A 24,046-nucleotide genomic window follows, 5' to 3' on the forward strand; every position below is an offset into this window, starting at 1 on the left:
GAAAAGAAAGAAGGAAAACTTTGCAACCCGCATTATGCTTAACGGTGAAAGATTGAGTGCTTCCCCCCTAAGATAGGGAATAAGACAAGGATGTCCACTCTCACCATTTCTATTCAACATTGAAGTGGAGGTTCTAGCCAGGGCAGTTAGGGATACAGAGAATATAGATGCGGGGAGGGGTGTAGTAGCTAAATGGACATGAGGTTTATTTTTGAGGTGGTGAAAATGTCCTCAAATTGATGACGGCTGCAAATACCTGTGAACATAAAAGCCATTTAATGGCATACTTTGGACAGGAGCACAGATAGTTGCCTCTGGCAGAAAGACAGGGCGCATGGGTGCGGATCTGGTAGGTGGGTGGATGCAGCGGGAGCGGCTTAGAGAGCTTCTAGTTTTAAGGTCCTCACTTCAACCCTGTGAGTTAGGCACTGTTATTATCCCCATTTACACGTGAGGAAACAAGTTATGTAAAATGATTGTCAGTTTCACATAGGAATATCATCAAAGTGTAGAAAGCAACCTGCTTTGGGGAGGTCAGTGCTAAAATTGTTGCCATTTCTGATGGTGACTGAAAAATCCCAAGTCTCTTTTCTTTATCTGAGCAAAACTAAGATGCAGTTTGAGACTTCTGCCCATTCCCTACTCCCCTCCCCCTGCCACCCTCCACAAAAATGTCTTGACAAGTATTTTTCTATTTTTAAATCAATCTTTTCTTCCTAGTATATCCTCAGAATAGGGTGGAAAGCTATCTAATGCTATCAGGCCGACCTGAAAGTCATCCTCAAAGTGCTGTCCTTGTGAAGATCAGTTTCTTAGGAGAGACGAAATGCCCATGTCGTCCTTGCCTTCGTGATATTTAAGAATCTAAAGTAAAATCTTCTGTTTATTGCAGACTGCATATGTACATCCATTTATGGCTGTGGTCTGCTATAGTCCCTACATCTGCAGTTCCTGCTGAGGGAGTCCCAGCCCTAATGGAGACTTCTGTCAGATACATTTCTAAGGAAAATCTCACTGGTTTTTCAGTAAATCTAGGGAAGGGGGCTAAGCACGAGTTGGATGAGAAAAGATGCAAGATGACATTTCTTTGTGAATCAGTTTGCTTATTCCACAAGTTGGGGGAGGGTATAATTGTTTAGAGACACGCAGTATTTTTTTTTATGAAGCATTGTAAATTTTAAATATATTTATATTAATATTGTCTGTAGGTCCTTTCCAGTCTCAGAAAAAGAACTTATTCCACAAAATTGTCAGCAAATATAAGCACAAAAAGGAGAAGCCTAATGTTCCGGAAAAAGGTATTGGTGCCTTCCATGCTCCATTAAGACTTCTCAGCCACCTCCGTTGCGGATTCGTCTTTGAGTGACGCTTCACTGCACCGTCTTGGCCTTCACCTCCCCTCTGCTTGCTTCAATGTCATCAGCTCCGACGCAGGCACATTCATTATTTCTAGACTCTGCAGCTAATTGCAAAGAGGGATCTTTTCCACTTCTGTACTCAAATCCCTTATTTGTCTCTAGTTTCAGAGTTCCATATGAATCCTAAAACTGCCTTTTTTTATTTGTATTTGGTACATTTTTAAATTTAGTCTTCATGAGCTCTTCTCCACTCATTTTCTTTGACTGTTCCCATTTTTCTCATGTTTGGCAGCCGTCAAAGCAGGACCACATTTCCTGCTTCCTAAAATCTTCCCAGTTTCATATTCATATGAGAGTCCCACAGTTTCTGCACTTTCTCTGACACTTGAGGATCCTTTTCAAGGGGGATTCCACTCCTACGTCGTAACCTGTCTCTCCTTTTTTCTGTCTGTATACTTAGCTTGTCAGGCGCTTGCCACCTCCTTCAGTCACATAACCATTATTTCCAGAGGGCATGAGAGACGTACGCACTCCACCCTCCCTTTCCTCTGAGCATCGGTGTCATGGTCACGATCTGGATGGGCCCTTGAGCCTCTTCAGGGCTCATCTGAAGACTTCCCTCTCTTCAGTTCAGGCCTCTGTTCTCTGACACAGAAGACAGACGTCCCCTTCTGGTTCAGTACAACCACATGTCCTGGGAGTCCGTCTTTCTCTGCATCTCCTGCATGTCAGTGTCGTGGCTGCCATGAGCCTACTCATCCGATGCCCATTTGCATCCTACTTGCATGGCCCGATGTGGAGTCCCTGGTGTTTATGGAATGAGGCTTTCAATGCAGCTGTCTTCCGTGTGTGGACGTACATGCCTGAGTGTTCCTGTGTGTGACCTTTTACTTAATTTGGGTTCTATTTTCACCTGCATTTCAGCCTCTTAGTTTTGTTTTCTATGTTGGTATTTATTCTCTGCTTTCAGTGGAGAAATACCTCTCTTTAGGTAAAATGTCAGCTTTTATCTTGTAACCAATCTCTAGGTTAATCTCGATTAAAGTCATAGAAATTATCCAACAGTGTGTTTTATAAAATGCAAATTTGTTTACTTTTAATGCTTTTCTGATATGGCCTAATTAGTTGGCAAATGTAGTTTTGAGAATTCAGTAGTTGAAGTAAAATTCTATTCATTTGTGTCATAACGCTTTTTTATTGAGGTGGTTTTGTGGATTGTCTTATTTTTATAGTGTGTGTGTCTGTACTAGGAGTAGAGGCTCACTCTCCTTTTCTGTTACTGCTTTTAGGAAGTGGGGATAAATGGTCAAGCAAGCAACTCTTCTTGGATGCCATTCACCCTACAGAAGGTAAAAGAAGCAACATTCATTGTATCGTTTCAGGTAGAATGTGTTGGAAATGGCGTAATTTTTGTAGATTTAAAAAGACATCAGTTTATACAGAATTAAGCAACAGCATTAAACCTGTTATTTTTTAATTTTGAGCTATTTTTAATTTTCAAATCAAAATTGATAGATTTTTTTTTTTTTTTTGCTTTTTTAAGTCTTTTAAATTATGAAAATATGATAACACTATTACCAGAGACCTGGAAAAAACAGAACAAAGTTATATATAGTTCCACTAGGTATTACAATTATTTTTTAAGTAGATAAATTAAGATTTTTAGTTGGAGTTCAATATCAAACTCTAAAAAATTAATGAATAGATAGAAAAGTGGAAGGGATATATTAGATCTGAAAAGCACTATGAACCAATTCAAAAGTGACAAAATTTTATCCTACTGATGGTCAGGCTGTGTGTCCTGTGGAGTTTAATTTGTGAAAGGGGGATTTTTAACCACAATAACCAGAAATGAGAGGGTTTTTTGTTTTTAATTCGGCTGCCTGGGGTTTTTAGTTGCGGCACACGCTGGTGTGCGGTTTAGTTGCTCCGTGGCATGTAGGGTCTTAGTTTCTCGACCAGGGATTGAGCCTGTGTCCCTTGCATTGCAAGGCAGATTCTTAACCACTGGGCCACCAGGGAAGTCCCAAATTAGAGGTTTCAAACCTGGAAATATTCAGTGTTGCAGCTCACGTTGCGAGAGGATGCTCTTGGGAAGTCAGACGGAGCCACACAGGGCTCTTCTGGATGTGGGAGCCCTGCAGAAGGGATTCCTGACCTGGTCCTCCTCCCCAGCCCACTGCCCACTTCCTCTTGACTGTGATCAAAGGGAATGTCCCTGCGGCTTTTGGTAGCCAAAGAAAAGCCCCATAGTGACTGGTAAATGTTAGAGGTGCAGATTTTATTTCAAATTTCCCACAGTCATCTTTATTTGTGACTTTATCTAATTCCTCTTAAGTATTGAACTTACAGGTAAATGATGATTTTGCGGTGGGTAAAGAGCCATGCGTCCATGCTTCCCACTGATGCTCTTTTTCCATTTAGATATTTTTAAAGAGCCAAACATTTTTCCAACGTGTCATGAGGAGTCACTTCATTTGAAAACTAGGAGAGATCTTCGTGATCATCCTTTGATTTACCCCTTTGGTTTATTTACTTATGGCTACAAAGGGGAACTTGATGAGCAACTCCATGTCTCTTGATTCCCAAAGGAATCAAGGATTACACTCTCATTCCTTTGTTGAAAGAGAAAAAATTGAAATACACATGTGACCTAAGTCATTTATGAAAAACACTCATGTTTTAAAGATATTTGTCAAAAATATTTAAATTTGAGTTCATTGTTAACATTAACTTTTGTTGTTTGGTTGGCACACTTCACATGAACTGCATGTCTGCTTTTATGTCATTTTGCTTTTAGAGAAAATGCCAGCAATACGTCTCCTTTCTGACTTATTCCTTCACATTCCCAGCCTCTATAGAGTATCATTTCTGCACTTGGCTGGCGAACAAAACATGAATTGTTGTGCCACTCTCAGCGTTAAACCCTAACATCCCTAGATTGATAGACATTCATACTTGTGTATTTTAAAAATATGTTCTGCACAGAGTTAATAAATGTAAGGCACTGATGAACTATCAGAGGAATCTGAAAGAGGCATTTAGGACAATATTACTCTTTTCTTGACATGATGCTGTTCTAAATATTTTAATTTTAAAACAATGAAAACACTACCTCATCTAAAAGGAGGTATCACAGCATGTGCAGGGTGGTAAAAGAGCGAGCAGGTAGGAATTAGGGGGCCTGATTCCTAGTCTCAGACCTGCCACTAATGCGTGGTTTCCCGGAGGACAGACCCTTTAACCTCATAGGATTCACTCTCCACATTTGTTCTCTATTGTAGGATATGTGTGTTTAGGGGTGGCATAAATGAGAAGGCACAGTAATACATGAACTGTACATTTCATTTCCCCTCTAACACTTGATGATTTTATTATTGTGGTACCTTTAGTGAGTGGTATAATGCTGAAAATACCATATTCTGAAGCCCTAATTTTCTGCCATTTGGAGGGGGGAGATGTAAATTAATTTTGAATCTTCTAGGCAGTCGAAAGGGTTTAGTTGGAAATATTTATTATCTTTGATATTTAATTATATTTATTATTAATGTGTATGGAACGAAACTTTGGAGAATAGGCACTGAAGATTACATATCTTTTAGCATAGAGTGCAAATTCATTTTACGTAGCCAGACAGAAAGGAATCAGTTTGAGCCCTGGGAATTAACTAGTAATTTAAAGTGACTTTTTGTTGTTTATTTTTATACCAACCCCTCCATTTTATTGTTCAGGTGGTGACTGTGTGATATGTGTCCACGTCATTCCTTGTTAAAACTTTTATCTTGGAGATTATAGCTATATGAGGACAGAAAAAGGAAACCATAATCAGGACAGTGTGTAGCACGTGTAGGCTATCCTGGGCAAAGGTTAGACAGACGTTAGAAGTTTGTAACAGATGCCTATAAATGAAATATTGATTCCACTGAGGCTACATATGCAGCTGTTAACTGCTTCTGACTCTGTTAAAATGGATGACTTAAAGTTCACTATTCTTTACTTTACACCATCCTGAGTATAATTGACCATGAATTTTCTCCCCTAAAATATCAGAAATTTTCAGGGGTTTAGTAGTCATATCTGAGGTTTAAATGCTAAGCATATAATTTATAAGCCATTTCCCCATGCTTTTAAAATTCAAAATTGCTGAACCACTTATTAAACTTGCAGATCATTTAAAAAAAAGATTTGCCTGTAGGCTAGAATTCAAGGTAAAATTTTCAAAAAAACCAAGATGACCTCCCTCTGCCACTGTGTTTATCTTTCCACTAAGTTACAGTGTCATATGTTCCTGCTTAAGCTAGAGGTTTCACACTGTAATAGTATTGATGGGGATGATTACTACTTAATATTGTTTTATGTTTCCAGAGGGTTTTCACATATACTTTTTGTATAAATGAATCTTAACAGCAGCTCCAGTCAATTTAAGGAGACCTTATCAGCTTCAAATACCTGATAAGGAACTGAAGCCTGGCCAGTGTAAGCAGGAAGGGAAGAAACCAGTACCAAAGCGCTCTGACCACTACGTTTTAGATTTTTCAGGCATATCTGGGTAGCCCTTATTTGCTGGAATTATAAATGCTATCTTTTATAAGAAAAAAAAAGAAGAAATCTCAGACGAGGTATCTCCATAAAATTAGTTTCTTTGCAATATATAAATGTAATTGCAGGAAAGAAAAGTCTAGTTTACAGTTAGATTTTTGAAATATGTACACAGTCAGGCTAACTTGATCTCTCATCGTAAGTTCAGAGTAGTAGCTTTCTAACTTCAGCAGAGTCCCTAGGGTCTTAGATAAGGCTCATTCATTTGACTCCTGTGTTCCGTTTAGCTTTTGACTGCATTTTCAGCTCGTGGAGATTAACCCATGGCTGTGAGAGTCCAGACGTGGCTATAATAATTTCAGTGCACGCGTGACTCCTGTAATTGGCATGTGAGTTAATGACTCTGGAGCATTTTAACAGCCTCCTGGGGCAACAGTACAAGTGCGACGCAGCTTCACCAAGAAACTCACTCTACCTTTTGGGAGCAGAGTTTGCAAAACAAGACAGTCTCTTATGGCCACATTCCTAACGTCACTGCAGGGATCAGCGTGTTCACATCATCACTCTCACATGTTATGCTCGAAGCGTGTTACGATTATTGTGGGGTGTAAAAAGCAGCTCTGTGGACTTGTTTTGCAGTGCTTGGGTGGGTTTGTGTGTTCGGTTACAAGCCCAAAGGGAAAATGACTGATTTGTTTTTAGAGGACAAAACCTTCCTTTTCTCACATTTCCACTAGTTTAGCACAGGGGTCTGGGGCGGGGGGCGGGGGGCGGAGCGGGCAGGGGAAAGGAGCTACCTTGCTGTCTCGATCCACATCTTTGGGCTGTTCCCTCTATGCTTTCTTCATTTCCTGTTCCTCACCACTGTTGACCTGAAACTAACAGACTGCCAGAATATACTCAGAGTATATTCTGGATCAGTGGAGAATTTAACTTTGGGGTGTGCAAGCCCCCATATGTCAAAGGAAGGAGAGTTTTATAGAGGGGGAAAGAAACTGGAATTGGGAGGCCTATGGTAAATCAAGTGTGTGGCTTTTCATTGTGTGGCTTTCCTGGCTTTTCCCTGCCAGGAAAGAGAGGTCTTTCTTCCTGTTGGGCTCTACGATCATCACAAGGCTTGAGAGCTCCCCCTTCTGGTCTCCTGACTGTTGAATTGAGGTTTTTGTTGATTAATTTTCTTGCACCACTAAGCCTTTGTTTTGAATCTTGCAGGTTGGTGGGGAGGACCGTGTATGTAAATCTAGGTAGATTGTGTCCCAGTAGGCCACAGTTGCTACATGTGTTCAGGGTTCCTGCCTGAGATCCTTTAACCAGCTAGTTGGAGAGGATGATAAAAGAAGTTTCTCTTTGTTAATGTTGCTGGACTCAGATCTGCTGTTCTGTCCCAGACAGCTGCAGTTGGCTCTTGAACAAAGTGAGTTATTTCACCCCCCACTTCACCCCCTCAGTCAAAAATTCACATGTGACTTTACAGCTAGCCCTCGAGGCCCTCCGTATGAGCAGTTTTGCGTCTGCAGACTAAACCAGCCATGGACCATGTAGTACTGTAGGATGGATTTATGCAAAAATATCCTCTTATAAGAGGACCTGTGTATTTCAAACTTGCGTTGTTCAAACTTCAGCTGTATGTCTTTGACTTAGCCTTACCTGCCTTCCCCAGTTCTTCTGTGTTAGGAGAGGGTTCTCCCTCAGCACTGACCCTGAAGACCATCATCGGTCTAGGCCAACAGAGAAGACAAGATGTTCTCGGGGTCACCCATGGGTCAGAGCATGGGACAGACTCACTCTGCCCTTTTCCTCTTAACTACAGGAGGATCACATTCCATGCCTTTTTTTTATATTGAAGTTTTTTCTTTTAAAAAAAAAAAAAGATTTTCTAACTTGCCTGTGTTGGGTCTTAACTGGCCTGCAAGCTCTTCATTGCGGCCCTTGGGCCTCTCAGGTTGCAGCACATGGACTTCGTTGCCCCGTGGCCTGTAGGATCTAGTTCCCTGACCGGGGATAGAACCCACATCCCTTGCATCAGAGGGCAGCTTCTTAACTACTGGACCACCAGCGAAGTCCCAGATGCCTTTTTCTGATGTGGATGATCTACAGGCCCTGTGATTACTTTTTGATCTGACAGTGGTTTAGAGAAGACAGCGTCTGGAGAGGTGGCATTGCCTCCTTTACGGTGATTTATGAGAACTTCTAGAGCATTCTCCTTTTTTTCATCTTTCACTTGGCTGCAGCCTGATTCATTCCTTTACTGTCTCCCAGCATCCCAATCCCTGTGACCCCATGATCACTGGTATCTGTTGGCCGCCTGCCTTGACCCCGTGGCTGCTTGCCTGCTGGTGTCTGAGCGTCCCCCAGTCCCACTGCCTTTAAGGCCTGATTCACCTCCCACTTGCAAACCCTTTGCACCCACACCCTTGGCTTCTCCTGGAAATATATAGGAAAATGAGTAACCGCTGAAAAGAAGTTAAAATATCTGAAGTCTCACTGAACAGAAAAAGCTGACAGTCAAGGGATTCCCACAATCAAGGCCCTCCAACAGCCTTGAGACCCCAGAGCTGACTGGAGAAAACACCGCCAGGACCTCGGTCCTAGGCTGTGCGGCAAAACGAAAAGAATTTTCAGGCTGGATGGCTTCTTTAGAGGTAGTCTCATTCAGCTTCCATCTTTACTTGAGGAAACTGAGACCCCTGGTCCCACCGTTAGTAAATTAAAGAGTCAAGAGTAGAGTCTTCTGTGACTGTGGTATTTCCATCAGCCCTGTATTGTTGCCATAGAAACCTGGTCATCTTTCCCACCCCTCTTAGCCCTTTTCTGGTGCCCTTGCCTTTTCTCTGACCTTCGTGATTCTTTTCTTATACAAGCAGTAATTTACATATAATACACCCTTCATCTTTGGAATCCTGCTACACCCTTATCTCCACAAGTTCTAGATTTTTCTGGGAAGAGGAAGAAAAAGAGAGCAGAGGTTAATGCTTTGTCTGGAAGGTCCATCTGTAATGCAGTGATCATACCAGAGAGAGATCACAAGTTTCCCCTTGTAGTCAGAAGGGACAACTGATCAGCCTAGATAAGAAACTAGACTTTTGAAGCTTGTGAATATCCAATGAGGTTATTATAAACTCAGATTTTGGCTTCTTTATATAGGAGGCTTGAATTTCAGGGCTAATGCAGAGTCATGAAACACCTTTGGAGTGTTTCTAATCAAATTATCTTTTCATTTTGCTGGTAGCTTTCATTGAAGTTTAAAATAAAAAAAAAAAATTGTTTTAATGCATATATACCACCACTGCCCTATGTGAAGCTAACTGCAAAATATTCCATGACTGACCTGGTCAGATCTATAATTTAAAAGGAGCCTTTTTCCTAATTTTTAATTACTTGCTTGAAAAGATGTTTGGGAGCATTGCCAAATAGTTTTTTTGTTTGTTTGTTTGTTTTTAAGTAACTATTATTTTAAGCCTGTCCACACATAGCCGTCTATTATGCAATAATATAGTAAGACCAAGTCACACATCATGGTATGATTTCTGCTTTACATCCTTTCTCTTGATGTGATTGAAATGATTTCCCACTTGTTTGGAATAGGAAGCCTGGTTTCAAATGCTTAAGGGCAAAATTGTTACTAATTTGTAGCCTCCTTTCCCAAGGCTGCATTTAAACCATTAGGGAGCTACATTAAAATTTCTAAATGAAGCTTATATAAGCATTTATATCAATAAGTAACATTTTTCACACCCTGAGTTGTTTCTTCTGCTGTGTTCCTTTTATTTTAGCTTGTCTTCCTACATTACATACATTGTATTATTTCCAATGTCTGCCTTCTCATCCCCCTTTTGATAAAAGCACCTCCAACTGCCCACCAAGTGGATTTCCTGACCCGCACTCCCCTTCTCTTTGTCAAAAACAGTTTCTAGACCCGTCTTAAGAGATTGGACAGTTAAAAATGGAAAGATGGCCTCTTTCTCCTGTCCCACTACCCTTAGTTCACTGGGGTAAAAAACAGTCCCAATCAGGAAACTTGACTACAAAGAAATACTCTCTAAGTGCTTATTGTAGTCATATCTGCATCTTCTTGTTTTAATTTAAATTAAGGGGGGAGAGAGAGGGACGGACTCCTAAGGAAAAGAATAAGAAGAGACACAGCATTCCTGACCCATTTGAACTGGGAGCAAGGTCTTTGGCGGCAAATGTGTTCCTTACTCTTGACACAGTGACTAAGAGGATACAAGTGTGTGCTCTTAAGTGATTTGCTGCTATTACAATTAGAAAACCTGAAACTAACCTTTCAGGGAGTTGCACTGGCATGTACTTTATTAAATTATCTCCCTAAAGCACATCATCTTGTCTTTGAATTCTGCCAGTGGGAGAGTTTCGTTACAAGCTAGCTTCATCAGTGTTTGCCAGGTCCTTCTCTTATGTACTCAGTATGCATAAAAGAAGATCAGGTCTCACAGACAATTTCTTTTCTCATCAGTCCAACCTGGAGATTGAAAACAAATGTCCCAGTGATAAGTGTAAATTTAAGAAGCACGTACTTAACCTCAGTATCCTCAGAAGGAAAGAAACTTCTTTATCTACCTCTCCAGACTAGCTGGTCAAAAGGATCTCAAATAGGGATCCTGATCATGTGTGCGACTTGTCTGTTGGGACACAGTTTATTCATATTCACACACACTTATCCCCCCTGCAACCTGCAAGATCCAAACACTTAGAAAATGTTACTCCACTGGCCTCTTAGTATAGTATTCTGTTGGGGTACAGAGGGTGTCCTATTCTGTACTTAATATTTAAAGAAACATTTGTTTAAAATTATGGTCAGTATTTTTTTTTTCCCCCTCAATACTTTGAAAACTTTAAGTTCTTGTTCAAATAGGTTGGACACTTAGACATGTTTCCTTCTGCAAGTAATACTTGTGTTTTTGTGTGTAACTGTATATGCTTTGTCCTATTGCAGCCATATTTTCAGAAGACAAAAACACCACAGAGCCTGCTTATAAGGTTAAAAATGCCCTATCCATTCCCAACACTCCAGAGCCAATAACAACTCAAGAACCCTTGGTGGGCAGCCAGAAGAGAAAAGCAAGGAAAACCAAGATCACACACCTTGTCAGGACAGCAGACGGCCGGGTGTCACCAGCAGGAGGTACTCTGGGTAAGAAAAGGAAGTGCTTAGACAGAAAGGACCCGAGCAAGCAAGGGACCGTCGTGGCCTCAGTGGCCAGAAAATGACTCTAAGCCAACTGTGGGTCCTCCCCAAAAAGTAGGTCTGCTCTCTGGGTTCTCTCTCTGGGTCTCCTTGAGAACTGGTTTCCTGCAGACTTCTAAACATACATGTTTTGGCTTCTGTGTTAAAATCATAGGTCTTTTCCCAAGAGCATATCCAGAGTTCCTAGGAAGAAAAGGTAGCTTTTAGTACTGTTAGCTGCCTTGTCTTTCTCAGCTTGCACAACCACAGATTCTTACGTTAATTCCCAAAGATCTGAGACTTTTAAAAGTACTGGATGAATCTTAGTCCCTGGTTCACTATTTAAGTCATTACAAGCCGGATCATCAGGTATGTAAACCCCTGAGTTAAGAAAGCAAGCATCCCGCACGTCCTATGCAGCTGATTCAGACCATCAAAGGAGCCTGAGAATGCGTCTCGGTTTCTTGGTTCTCTAGGCCACTCGGTAACCAGATGCTAACTTACAGTGAATTTCTCCATTTTCCTTTGTGGCCTGTGGTCTGTTTGCTGTGCAGCGGCCTCTGTGGGGATTGCCTGGAGGGACCCAGGATAAGGAGTGGTGTGGAGAGGGACACTGCGCGTCCCCTTCACGTCTTGGGGTCCTTCCTCCACCAGCAGAGCGTTAGTGGCGTTCGCCACCGCCTTTCTGCCTTTCAGTACCTCCAGCGTCTCGTTCTTTCAGCCCTGAGGGAGGTGTTCCCTCCCCTCCCCCGATCCAGTTTCCAGAAAAAGCTCAAAGGTCCATAGTGACTTCTATAAATAGGAAAAAAAAATTTTAAGTGAATGTTCTTTGAGGGTGATATTTATAAACACCTGATTTAGGTTAGTCTAGTTGGTGGACTCGTTGTATGGTAAGATAGAAATTAGAAGTCACTTAGTGGAGTTTGGGCACTTGTGTTTTGCATATGTAGATTGTTAAACGTTCAAGCATGTTAAAGACGCCCAATTCTGCTGTTACATAGGAAGTGAAGCTCACAGAGGTTGCATTTTGTTTTGGAACATACTGAACTACTAAGGGTAGGGTAAGGACTGCAATCTAGTTTTCCTGGTCATTAGTCTAGCAGGCTCTGCTCTCCTTATCCATTCTGGATTCTGTTCTGTCATTTTCATATTGTATAAGTTGTTACAGCTTCTGTTTTCCTTGTGAGGAAGAGGGAAAGGTTTTAGAAAACATCCCCTTTTATGTGGAAAAGCATATAGCACTGTCATGTTCTAATATATGACATTTACAGCCTTTATATCAATTCCTTTCTATAGGTAAGCTGGTTTTTGAAAAATGGTGAAGATCCCTCCCTCTCCTCCTCATCTGTAAGGGCTGCATGATGAAGTGCAGTCACTTCTAGCACATGGATTGGTGTAGCATTTAGGCCACCTCTTCACAGATACCAGCGGGCCCATTGTCTCCCTTGCAGAAGGTCTTCAAAGCAAACATGGCAGTGTAGATCTCACTGGGATGATGTTAGGCCCTTCTAAGTATTGGTAACTCAGCAGAGGAATGCCCAACATGCATAGTGGGCATGCTGTGGCGTCATCAGAGTATTTGGTCAGTTGAGTTTTGCAGGGCCATTTTGCAGTATCCCCTGGCCCCTCTGCAGAAGTCCCTTGGGTTTTACTCTGACCAAGGCCCATTTTCCCCTTCTCTCTCCAAGACTGACCTAGTCTTTGACCTTGGATAAAACACAGCTCCTCTGCTGAGCTTCAGGGCATAGTGCTGCTCGTGGTTGCGGCTGAGCTCAATAAAAGAGTTTTACTCCCATGGAAGAAGAGGTTCTGTAACAGCCTTAATATTCCATGGATGACAGAAGTGAGCAGGAAAGCATATTAGCTCATTTCGCACTGTCTGACACTGAGTGTTCTGTGTTCCTTCTCCGGAGGAAACAGAGCGCTCCTCTCTCATGATGAGTTTCCCTTCCGCTGCAGATGACAAGCCCCGGGAGCAGCTGCAGAGGGGCCTCGCTAAGGTGACTGAGACAGGCTGCAACGACGCGTGCCCGCACACCAGGGAGGCCGCGGAGACACGGAGCAGCACCCCAGAGATGCCGGCCGTGTCCGCCTTCTTCAGCCTCGCCGCGCTGGCCGAAGTGGCCGCCATGGAAAACGTGCACAGGTTAGCGGTGGGAAGCCTCACTGCCTTGGGGCCTGGGGGCGCCGTTCAGCTTCACCCGCTTTCACAGAACATGGGTGGAGACCGTAACACGCAGACCCAGCTCATCCCTTCTGATGTGATTGGTGATACTTCCCACGATGACTGGGGTTCGGGAGACTTTTGTTTACCACGTGTTACTATTTAGCCGTGCGGGAAAATATAAGGGAGTAGACGCCCGCCACGAATTTTACTTTGAATATAGTTTATTCTGTGACTAAGCTTCGTTTCTGAAGAGTCCTGAGAGAGCAGAGAGAAGCAGTATTATCTAATCATTGGAGTTGTAGAGGCACGTCTCAGACCTGGGTTTGAGTGCCCCATCTGTCACCTGCAAACTGTAAGGAAGACCTTGAGCAAGAGCGTTCACTTCCCTATCCTCTGTTTTTTTCTTCTGTGCAATGGCTGTCAGTGGTTCTCCTTTCATAGAGATGTCCTATAGAATAAACCTGGTGTCCCAGGCCTAGCACCTGGCCACACCCCCAGCGAGGATGGCGTTGGTGGTTCCAGCGGAAGAAAACTGTGTGGTTTGGGAAAAAGAGCATCTCACCATCTGAGTCACGGCAGGCACAAGACCTGGATTTATCTTAAGCAAGCTGTGTTGGTTAGTCATTTATTTCTCTGGGCCTCAGTTTCTCATCTTCCATTTAGCATAACGATATTCCCAAAGAATCACACAGTTGTAAGGAATCAGACGAGATCAGATGTGAAAGCCTTTTGAATTCAGTAAAGCCCCACAGAAAGTTATTAAGTTCTAAGTATATAATTGAGTGTTCTGCTGTTTAATGGAACATTTGAGAAGGTAAGAAAGTCTTCTGTAAATTCAGGTATTTCATATTTTTATTCAAAATGGATCACCCGCAGATGATCCATTTTAGGTTTTCAGTCTTCAGCCCAAAAGTGCTTGAAATCCAGCCCAACTTGTTTACCCACCAGCCAGGCACCATTCTCTTTCACATCCAGGTTTAGGAAATGAACATCGCTCCGTGGTGTCCGACTCTTTACGACCCCATGGACTATACGGTCCATGGAATTCTCCAGGCCAGAATACTGGAGTGGATAACTTTTCCCTTCTCCAGGAGATCTTCCCAACCCAGGGATCAAACCCAGGTCTCCCACATTGCAGGCAGATTCTTTACCAGCTGAGCCATCAGGGAAGCCCAAGAATACTGGAGTGGGTAGCCTGTCCCTTCTCCAGGGGATCTTCCCAACCCAGGAATCAAACTGAGGTCTCCTGCTTTGGAGGCGGAGTCTGCAGGTTTAGGAGGCCCTGATGAAAGTTTTCTTCGTGTCTTGCTCTTTACCTATCATATTACAATTCTCCTGCTTCCTTACAAATAGCCTCTAGACATTTTCAAGAAGTCAAATTCCTTTTCATGTGTACACTGCAAGTGCCTAATAGCAAGTGAATGGTGACAGGCATTGTTAAAATCTGACCAGGTCTGAGGGGGATAACACACGAACACTTCCCTACTCGGCGTTTCACAGTCGAGCACAGAGGACAAACTCGTAATGCATGCACAAAGAATTAAATATGTGCCTGAGTGTTCTGAAGTGCCCTCATAAATTGGGGAAAGAACTCGGAGAGGGGGTGATCATTCAGAGCTCAGGAGGAGCTCCCACGCTGCCGCCAGCGTGCCCTCCGGAGCAAGACAGGTCAGGCCTCTGCGCTGTTGGCATCCCCGCCCGGCCCCGCGGAACGCGCCGCCTTGCCCCCTCAGCTCCGCCTCCCTGGCTGCCCGCGTTCATGTGCGGTCGCTTCCTCCCATCCACATAAGCCCACTTCTTGCCTTTGCACGTCCTCCTCCCCAGGGAACTGCTGCGCCTCCTTCAGTCCGTCTGTCCCTTGTCCTCTGGTCTGTCTTCCTCCTGACGTCCTGCACGATCTGTGTACACGCCCCTGTTAGACCAGCAGCCACTCGGGGATGGGCAGATGAATGAGTGACTACCTAAGTTAGCTAAGAGGCACAGGAAAAAATGATTTGAGTAGAGGGTCTTCTTTTTTGTTTAACACATCCCATTGGAAAGAATAATATTGCTTATTAGAGTTTTCACTATCAACATAACAAATGGTTAGTGTCCTTAACATCCAGAAAGATAGCTTCTCCTGGGGAATGTTAGTTGTAACTCGAGCCCTTACCTGTTAAAGCAGAGTTACCAGCCTCCCCTCCATGGACAGGCTTAATGTAATTGTACCTGGGTTACACATTAATTAATTATTGCTTCGGCATCACCTAGTTCATAATTTAGAAGGTGGTCCACAGAGTTAGGGGTAAATATATATTACTTGCATTCTTGTCACAAGAAATATTAACACTGGGTTCAGAAACCCAACGTAGAAAAAGTTTTACAAAACACAGGAAGTAGGAAATTGAAATTAACCTTTGTTGAGAGCCTATTTGTTCACTAGAAATTTTAAAAGAACAGACTTCATTAAGTTTACTCTTAAAATCAGCTCTGCCAGGCGCCTCTTTTTTAGTTACATTTTAATGATGGTACAGGCAGTTAATTAACTCGCCAGGAACACCCAGCTAAACCAAGTCAGGATCTGAATCCACGTCTTTGAACTCCTGTGTCTTAGCATTTGCTCAGCAGTGCCGCTTATGCAAGCGTCTGTCCTGCCCTCGAGAGTCCCGCGGGCTGTCGCTTGACCTGCCCCCGGGAGCTGGAGCCCACACGTGGTGGAGCCGCATCATTGCTCTGCTTGTGCTCAGTAGGAAAGAATCTGCTCGCCCAGGCAGGAGATGGAGGGGATGAGAGCTTGATCCCTAGATCAGGAAGACCCCCTGGAGTAGGGCTGGGCTGTCAACCCAATTTCTCTCTCCCCTCGATGTCTTTTTTTTTTTTTTTTAACTGTACTCTTCATCTTTCACTTGTTTTTTCTTTGTATGTTTCCTTTTCCAATACTTATTAAAATATTTTTGACTTTTGTAATATTGTTACATATTCAACCTTAAAAAATACCATTTTAATTTCATCTTCCTTGAACAAAGAGTTGAACATATTGAACAGTTGGTTTTTTAGCATCCCCACATGAATAAACAGATTAATCCAGAGGTTTGATTATAACACATATTTTGTTTTTCTAAAAAATTCCTGATAAGTTAAGTGATTGTTGGATTCTGAAATCCCAAAATGTTGCATTTGTAGATATCTGTATTAATTTTCTTCTTTGTGCATCAAGAGACAGAAACTTGGATATAGTTATGGAGAGACACAGTTTGAATTTTAAAATTGCTCCTCTTATTTCACATAATCTAAAGATACTGTATTGAAGTGGTCAGTCAAGTGAAGACATTGCTGCGTGCCCCTGTATTTTTCAGCGGTGCATGTGCCTTGTTGAGGCTTGGGAAGCCTGCTAGGAAATGTCACAGGAGTGTCGATCCTGTCTTTTTAGGAGGAGAGGCTGTGTAGATGCTACCAAGAAATGTTCTTATAACCATGAAGCAAGTGGCATTTTTCTTCCTACTCATTAAAAAAAAAAAAATGAGAAATAGACTATTTGATGTAGATCCAATCCAAATGATATGAATTTCCATGAATTTTTAAAGTCTCGTCTAGAGTTCCGTCTCCATATGTGTAGGTTTTGGCTCAGGATGACTGGCTTTCTCACACGCTGAAATTCAGAGTTGGTCCTCGCCTCCTTCCCTGCACACTCTGCCTCCATATCCCTTTGAGACGTCTCGTCCATCAGGAGGGCGTCACTGTTTCCTTTTCATTCATTTCTTCAGTCAGAGTTCACCTCTCTCTGCAGAGGCCGACCCTTTTACTGGCCTTCAGTTTTGACACTGGGCCTATTATTGTATATCAAGAAACGAGACTGAAGGTTATCAGTTAGTATAGGATAGCCTCCCCCTTGGTCAAGTCAAGGAAAGGAATGTGTCCTTTTTTAATATAAGAAGATCCAAAGGAATATTGCCATCCTGAAACCATCACCCTGGACTGAAAGTTTTCCACTTCTTAGGGAATTTCCCCAAATTTGTTGGTGCCTCGAGTTTTGTATCTACATAGTGGAGGTGCTTGTTTGAGGGCAGAGAGTGTTGTTGAGTTGTGTGAGAGGAATTGAGGTAAGAAACCCTTAAAAAAGAAAAGTAAAGATGCTTTAAAGCAGTTTTAATTAAAAGGCGTAAGGAGTGCGTCAGTAGCATCTGTTAAACAAGATATATGGGAAAGCTTTTGCTGGTCATTCATCATGCTCTCTTATTTCTAATAACATCCTCTCAATAAGTGATTCTGTCTGTCTTTTCCCCTTGTTTTACAGAGGTCAGAGGTCAACTCCGCTCACCCATGATGGACAGCCAAAGGAAATGGCCCAGGCCCCTGTACTCATTTCCTGCGCTGACCAGTGACGCGCCCTTTAATTGTAAAACGTTGTGCTTTACCTACTACCCCAGACTTGTCTTTACCGAGGGATGCTAGTGAGTCCGTGTGGTGGGAAATAGAGACTGCAAACAGCTGCTTGTTTGCCCTCCGTGGCCCAGATTCACTTGAAGCAGAAGTTGGCACCCTGGGCCAGTTTTGTTCTCTCAGAACCCAGAATCTTTGAGGGTGATGTGATGATGTGATCTGTCTGATACTGAGCGGAAACGGGATGACCTAGAGCTTTGCTTTCTATTGAAGGCTTTCGATGGTAACAGGTGGTGACTTGGTAAAAGGCTGCCTTTACTGTAGCTCATCCAGCATCTCTTTTACCAACCAGAGAGTGTGAAGCTAGTTTCGTATATTACCTAGTTATTCTTTCAAAACAAAAACAAAAAACCAACAAAAAAAGAAAAAGCAAAAACTGACGCACTGCACTAGTTATTATTAGATATTCCTAGTCTTTTTTGTACATGGAGATTTAAGTTCTAAGATGGTTTATATAATAGGTTATACCTACATTTATATTGTAGAATAATATTAAAATGCCTGTTCAAAGACTCCCAAGCAGCACGGGCAGGCAGATGTACCATTGTTAGTGGTGTATGCTCGGCCTCATGGTCCCTATATTCTGCACTTTTATATTTGCCACCAGAGTGGTAGTTTGCTGGCAAAAAGAGAAAGAGAGGGAAAAAAAATTACAATTCTTGCAAGCTGAATTTTTTTTTTTTTTCTTAGCCTTGAGTGACCAAGAAGAATTTGCTGGGGGCAAATTGTGGCAAATATTTTCCCAGACAGGGGAAAAGTCCTGCAGATTACAAATGTTTTCATGCCTTGAGGGTTCTTTTTATTTTTTACACAGGGGTCTGAGTAACCAATGGATCGTTCATACAGACAAAAAAAAAAAAGAAAACTATTATTCAGAAGTGACCTTAGTATTACTTCACTATTCTGAACACATTGAAGACACTCACCTCATGTGGACTTTGAGCTACAGACCTTTTACATCCATCCCAGACAGACTGGACGGGTAGCGATTGCTATGCACAGCCGAATTGGCACAGCAGATTTTTAGAGCCATTCTGAGTTTTTGTGATTACGGAGGTATTGAGTAAATGGTGAGGGAGGTGTGCCTGACCACAGTGGGACTCGCAGTCATAGATCCACCTGCAAGTTTCCTGTTCTTTTTTGTGTTTTGTTGAACATAAAACCAACCATACATATGCCAGTGCCAAGCGGATTAACTGGCTTAGAACATTCAGCATATTGACTCCACCGCCTGACGTTCACAGTGTCTTGTTCCTTAGCAACAGATGCAAAGTGATAAATCAAAATTAGTCAGCGGCTCCACATTTTACAGGGTATTTGTTCCATAGCACAAAGGATTTCCCCACTCTTGCATCACAGCACAAACTACCAAATTTTAATTGTTGGATTCCAGCAATAATTTTTATTGGTTTTCAAACTGGCGGAATTTTGATAGTGTTAGTTCAAGTTTGAAGCTTTTGAATTAGCTCTCTAAATGGTGACAGTTTACAAGGTTTTATCTAGCTTTCTTATTTATACTTGACTGAATTGTAATGATGATTTTTTTTTTCTAATCGTAATTTGACCTAATAGCCATACAAAAAATGACTCTATTAGTACTGACTAGGTTTAGCTTTTCACGGTTGTAGATACTACTTCGGTTTCGGTGCTGGAAAATATGTACATCATACTAACAGAATTGAAAAAGGATAGAGAGAATGGGGGTTTTTTCTTTAAAGCAGTTAAAGAGGGCAGCAGGACTTTGGAATGGTGTCCTCAAAAATGCATATTCCTTGTGAACATGGAGGAAGATGGAAGGTAGTAAGTAAGTTTAATCAGAGATTAAAAACTTCACCCCATTCACATAGAAATAAACCTGGTGGGCAGCCCCAGATTTTAGCATAGTTTTTTACTATGATGCTGTTTTATTAATATTTTCTAAATTTCAGAACACAAAGTAAATGTTTAAAAATTGCTGGGTCCTAGTGTTGGTGGCTGTTGGAGTCTTTGGACCACTTGCTAGCAGTGATTTAAAAATTATTAGCTTAAATCCCCAAAAAATTCAAAATCAACAAAAATTTTTTGGTGCAGAACATGCACCTTGACAATGGTACTAACTTATTATTCTCTAGAACACGTTAGAATAGATCTATTTTTGCCGGAGCCCCCTCCTTCCTTCCAGTCCTCCAATTACATTTCACTAGAGTTCCTTAAGAGATTGCTGTATATTCATGGGACCTTTTTTTAAAAAGAAGCGAAACAGAAGATTACTTTTTTCTATGTGATTAATATATCTTACTTGATCTGCTTTTCCTAAACCTCAGTGGCTTTTCCCTTAGGCAGGGGTGGGGGTGGAGGGCAACCTACTGGATATGACTGTTTTCAAGATACTTTAAAAAAAAAAAAAACTTTTTGTAGAAATGCTTAATTTTTAAGCGGCTAGTCACTGAGAGTAGCAGAAATCCTGCAAAGCTTTATAGTCCTCTAGACACTCGCCTTGTTGTTTCTCCGAGCAAAGTTTTGATTTCAGTAACAGTGCTTTTCTCAAGCCCTGAATCCACTGGAGAGGGGTGTTGGTGTTTTCAGGTAATAACATTTGTTAGCACAAGTATTTCAGACCAACATGTAGTCCCCCCCCCATTTATCATTTTCATTTCACTTCTTGCATTCTTTTTTATTTTGGAAAATCATATTGCTATGGTGTGTACCTTAATCTGCCAGCAAACACCATCTACACTAACATTTGTCCCACAAGCATCCTTGAGAAAAAGTTGTTGCACCTTATGTATATCTCAAGCAAACCAAAATATGATGCTCTTCTGCTTTGTTTTATTCTAAATTGTTGTATCATATCTTTCTGAAACCATTCTGAATCTAGTTGAAATTATCAATATTTATGCTTTTAACCTTAATTTCTGGATTCAAACCTGTATATAAATCTTTTGAAAAACAAAAAAAAATTGTCCTAGCCCTTCTCTGTGATGCTGGAAGTGGATGATCAGTCTCAGATGGAGACGCAGTACTGTTCCAGTTTTCTTTAGCCTTTTATTTATTTAGTTATTCTGGGTATTCTCCTATGTAATTTTGAAGTGTGTAGAGTATATAATAGTAACAAGCTGCAGCTCTAAGAAGCTGAGTGAAAGAAAGAAAATACTGTAAGACATCCTTTTTAAGTTTTTATTTGTTTGGTAAACTATAATGAGATAAGGAAAAAGAAAAATGTCCTACAGCCACATTGAAGATACAGGTTCTTAACCTCAAATTAGGTTAGTTTCCAGATTTTAGATCAAAATTGCTAATTAATTAAAGCCCCCCCTTTTTTTAAAGGCTATGTCATACTCTCGTAATCCTGACAGCCTTTTCCCCTCAAGTTTTGGAAATATATTTATTTAATTCCATCAGATGAGCTTTCTACCAATGCCCCCTCCAACCCATGTTGAACTCATCCCCATGTTATCACTGTTATTCTAGTTCCTGACATTAAAACTGCTGCAGAGGAAAAAAGTGATGGAACACTATCAACAAAGAGGAACATTTGAACAAGCCTGGTTGTTCAGAATCCCACGTGTTTAATCCCCGTCGTTCTCTTATCAAGTCAGATGCTACCCTGACTGAGTCCTAGAAAATTTTGTTTGCACTCTGTAGTCCTTGGCTCATCATATGGAAGTGTTTGCACCTATGTAAGATCTCACGCAAATTATAAATCGATAACAGCACTAGAGTAAGCTGAAAACCGAATGACCTGTTTTGTTTATACAGTGCGGGGGGAGGGCTGGGGGCATCCAGGAAGTCTGTTCCAAGTGTGGCGTTTGGCATTAATGTGAAGCAGTGGGACCATGCTGCCTGCTAACTACTGTATGAATCCTGTGTGTTCTGAAGACCAGCAGCTGGAGGCCGGCATCCATTCGGCAAAGGGGAAGCAGCGCCGCTCCGCCGGGGAAAAGGAATCCCTGCGAGGCCTGGAGTCATCCCCTAGAGGGAGAGGCCGGGTGTGCGCCAGGCTGCGAGGAGGCGCACCTCTGACCGCAGCGCTCCACGGGGCCCTCTGATGAGGCCGACCCCGACGGGCTGCCTCGGCTTTACGGTTAACTGCAGTGAGTCCTGCTTCCCAAGTTTGTCTTTTTTTTGCTTCTGCCTTCAGTGCCACTATTTTCCACTGCAGTGTTTAGACTCACAAACCACCTTCTCCAGAGAGAACAATGTATTGCTGAAAATGGGCAGCAGAAGCCAATGCTCTTAGGACATTTGACCTACGAAGTATTCAGAGTGACTGCTAGGTGGGAATTAAAATTTAGCCTTCCCCACATAGGACCTTGTTTTTGCACCTTGTAAAGAGTATACTAATTGTTAATTAGGTATTGCTTTATTTATACAAGTATTCCCAAAGAATTAGATTTGGATTTTGTTTTTATTGGAGTGTGGGGATTTTTTTTAAAAAAGTATCTTATATAGATCGACTAACATCATACTTATAATATTCAAAACAAAAAGAAAGTTTTCAGTTCATCTTACCATATCTGTCTGGTGAAGTATTCAAGGTTTGATGGACTGCTTTGCTTTCATTTTGGAAATGATAGTGAAGTTTTTTATACCCCGTATTACTGTCCTGTCCTTTTCACTGGGGACATCATCTTCCTCACATGATAGAAAAAGCAGCAGCAAAAGAGTAATCAAGGCAGATCCATTTGATTCCCCTCACACACCTCCATCTCTGCTTTCCTTAAAAATATATAAATACACATTTTCTTCGCACATAGAAAAAAGCTTCCTCTCATGGCCAAATTTTATTGGTGGTGGTATGATTTATACTCAGAATTGAAAAGCAGAAGCCTTGTGCTTGGAACTTTGCTGGCCACTGTTTTCTCGTTGCAGCCAGTGGTCAAAATTGATCCTGCCCTTAAATCGATTTTTATGCACAGAACCTAGTTATTGTGAACATTACTACTCTTTCCAAAGATTTTCTAACAACTTGGGCCAGAAGTGGTTACCGGGTAACACAGACCTAATTCAGCGCCTCCATGCCCCCCACCACACATCAGGTCTTACCTCACAAGCTCTAACCTGAATCACAGAGGTGCATGTATTGCAGACTAGAGTGACCTTTGCCCCCCCAGGGGTGGTCCCGTCCCCTACACCCCACATTAGTGCCTCAGCTCCGAGCAGCAGAACTGGGGGAGGGGAGGTTCGTGACCTGGAGCTCAGCATATGCTTGGCAACATTTTCCTCATTTCATTCGCACTAAACCAGTCTTGCTCTCAGGAATTTGTCAGAAAGGAATAAAAACCACCTGAGATTCCACATACCAGATTATGAACTTTTCTCACAGGTTTGAATTGCTTACTTACCTGTCAAAAATTAACCACAGCTTCATTTGACCACCGGATCTTAAGTCTGTTGACAGTTTTCAGCATGACCGAATCGCTCATTTTTTTTGCTTTCAGAAATTGGCTTGGTTCTCTTTAGAGTTGGTGTAAACATGCCATGTAATAAATGATTTCCACTTAATGGTACAACAGAATTATTGCTTTCTTAGATGTATGTGTAGTAAATGTCAATATACACATTTATATAATTTCTTTCTTCAAAATCTTATACTTAATTTGATATTTCTAAAAATTGCACATGTAAGTCATGTGTATAACATGCTAAAGTACTTTAACTGTGATCTTAAAACTGAATAAAAATATTTAATAAAAATTTGAAATATTTTAAAGATATTATTTAAATATATATATATATAATTTTTTTGGTTCAAACTACTGACCATCGTGTATATGCCTTCAGTATACCATTTCCACTAAAAACTAGTAAGGAAAATACTTTAATACAAGTAAGACCTCTCAGCTATTTCAGAATGTCATATGACGGTCTCCTCAAAACTCTACCTGAGATTCACCACGGTCTGAGCAGCCTTGGTTGCCTTCCCTAACATGTAGAGCAGAGGTCGTCCCTACAGAAGGAAAAAGAACGCTTCAGTCCATGTGCAGAAGAGCTGCCTTGGAAAGTGTGACCTAAGCACACGGCCTTTCCCCGAACCAGTAAAAGGATTGGAATAGTATCATTAAGACAGTAGTATAAACACAGACCTCAACTTTGCTGAACAGGATGTTCCCGAGACCTAAAACCTTGGATATCCTGGGTTTGTTTTTTTTCCAAATCCTTTGGAATGGCACATGAGTGCACATGCTCACACACAGTATAAATATTGGGTTGGCCAAATTGTTCATTTCTATTTTTCTATAACATCTTATGGAAAAACCCAAACGGACTTTCTGGCCAACCCAAATCCATATATAGTATGATTATGTCACAGCTGTTTGCATTCAGACAGATTTGGCTCCAAAGTGTGGGTCCACCCATTTACCACAGGCTTCTTAACCTCCCCGAATCACACTTCAC

The 24,046-nt window shown here is 41.7% G+C and overlaps 1 protein-coding gene across 10 annotated transcripts in view; it reads left to right on the forward strand.

Moving 5' to 3' along the window:
• BBX (BBX high mobility group box domain containing) overlaps positions 1–22,056 on the forward strand; it is a 287,251-nt gene extending 265,195 nt beyond the window's left edge. For 8 of the 10 annotated variants that reach the window (XM_061134243.1, XM_061134242.1, XM_061134247.1 and 5 more), the window contains 5 exons: positions 1,209–1,298; positions 2,648–2,707; positions 10,852–11,049; positions 13,042–13,228; positions 17,523–22,056. In XM_061134243.1, coding sequence (XP_060990226.1) covers positions 1,209–1,298; positions 2,648–2,707; positions 10,852–11,049; positions 13,042–13,228; positions 17,523–17,610 — 623 coding nt within the window. In that variant the 3' untranslated portion in view covers positions 17,611–22,056. The remainder of the gene's footprint in view (positions 1–1,208; positions 1,299–2,647; positions 2,708–10,851; positions 11,050–13,041; positions 13,229–17,522) is intronic. The other 2 variants (XM_061134248.1, XM_061134251.1) reach the window with 2 other exon arrangements.
• Positions 22,057–24,046: the final 1,990 nt, after the last annotated feature.

The sequence above is a fragment of the Dama dama genome, chromosome 31 (genome assembly GCF_033118175.1).
Source record: "Dama dama isolate Ldn47 chromosome 31, ASM3311817v1, whole genome shotgun sequence".
Classification (NCBI taxonomy): domain Eukaryota; kingdom Metazoa; phylum Chordata; class Mammalia; order Artiodactyla; family Cervidae; genus Dama; species Dama dama.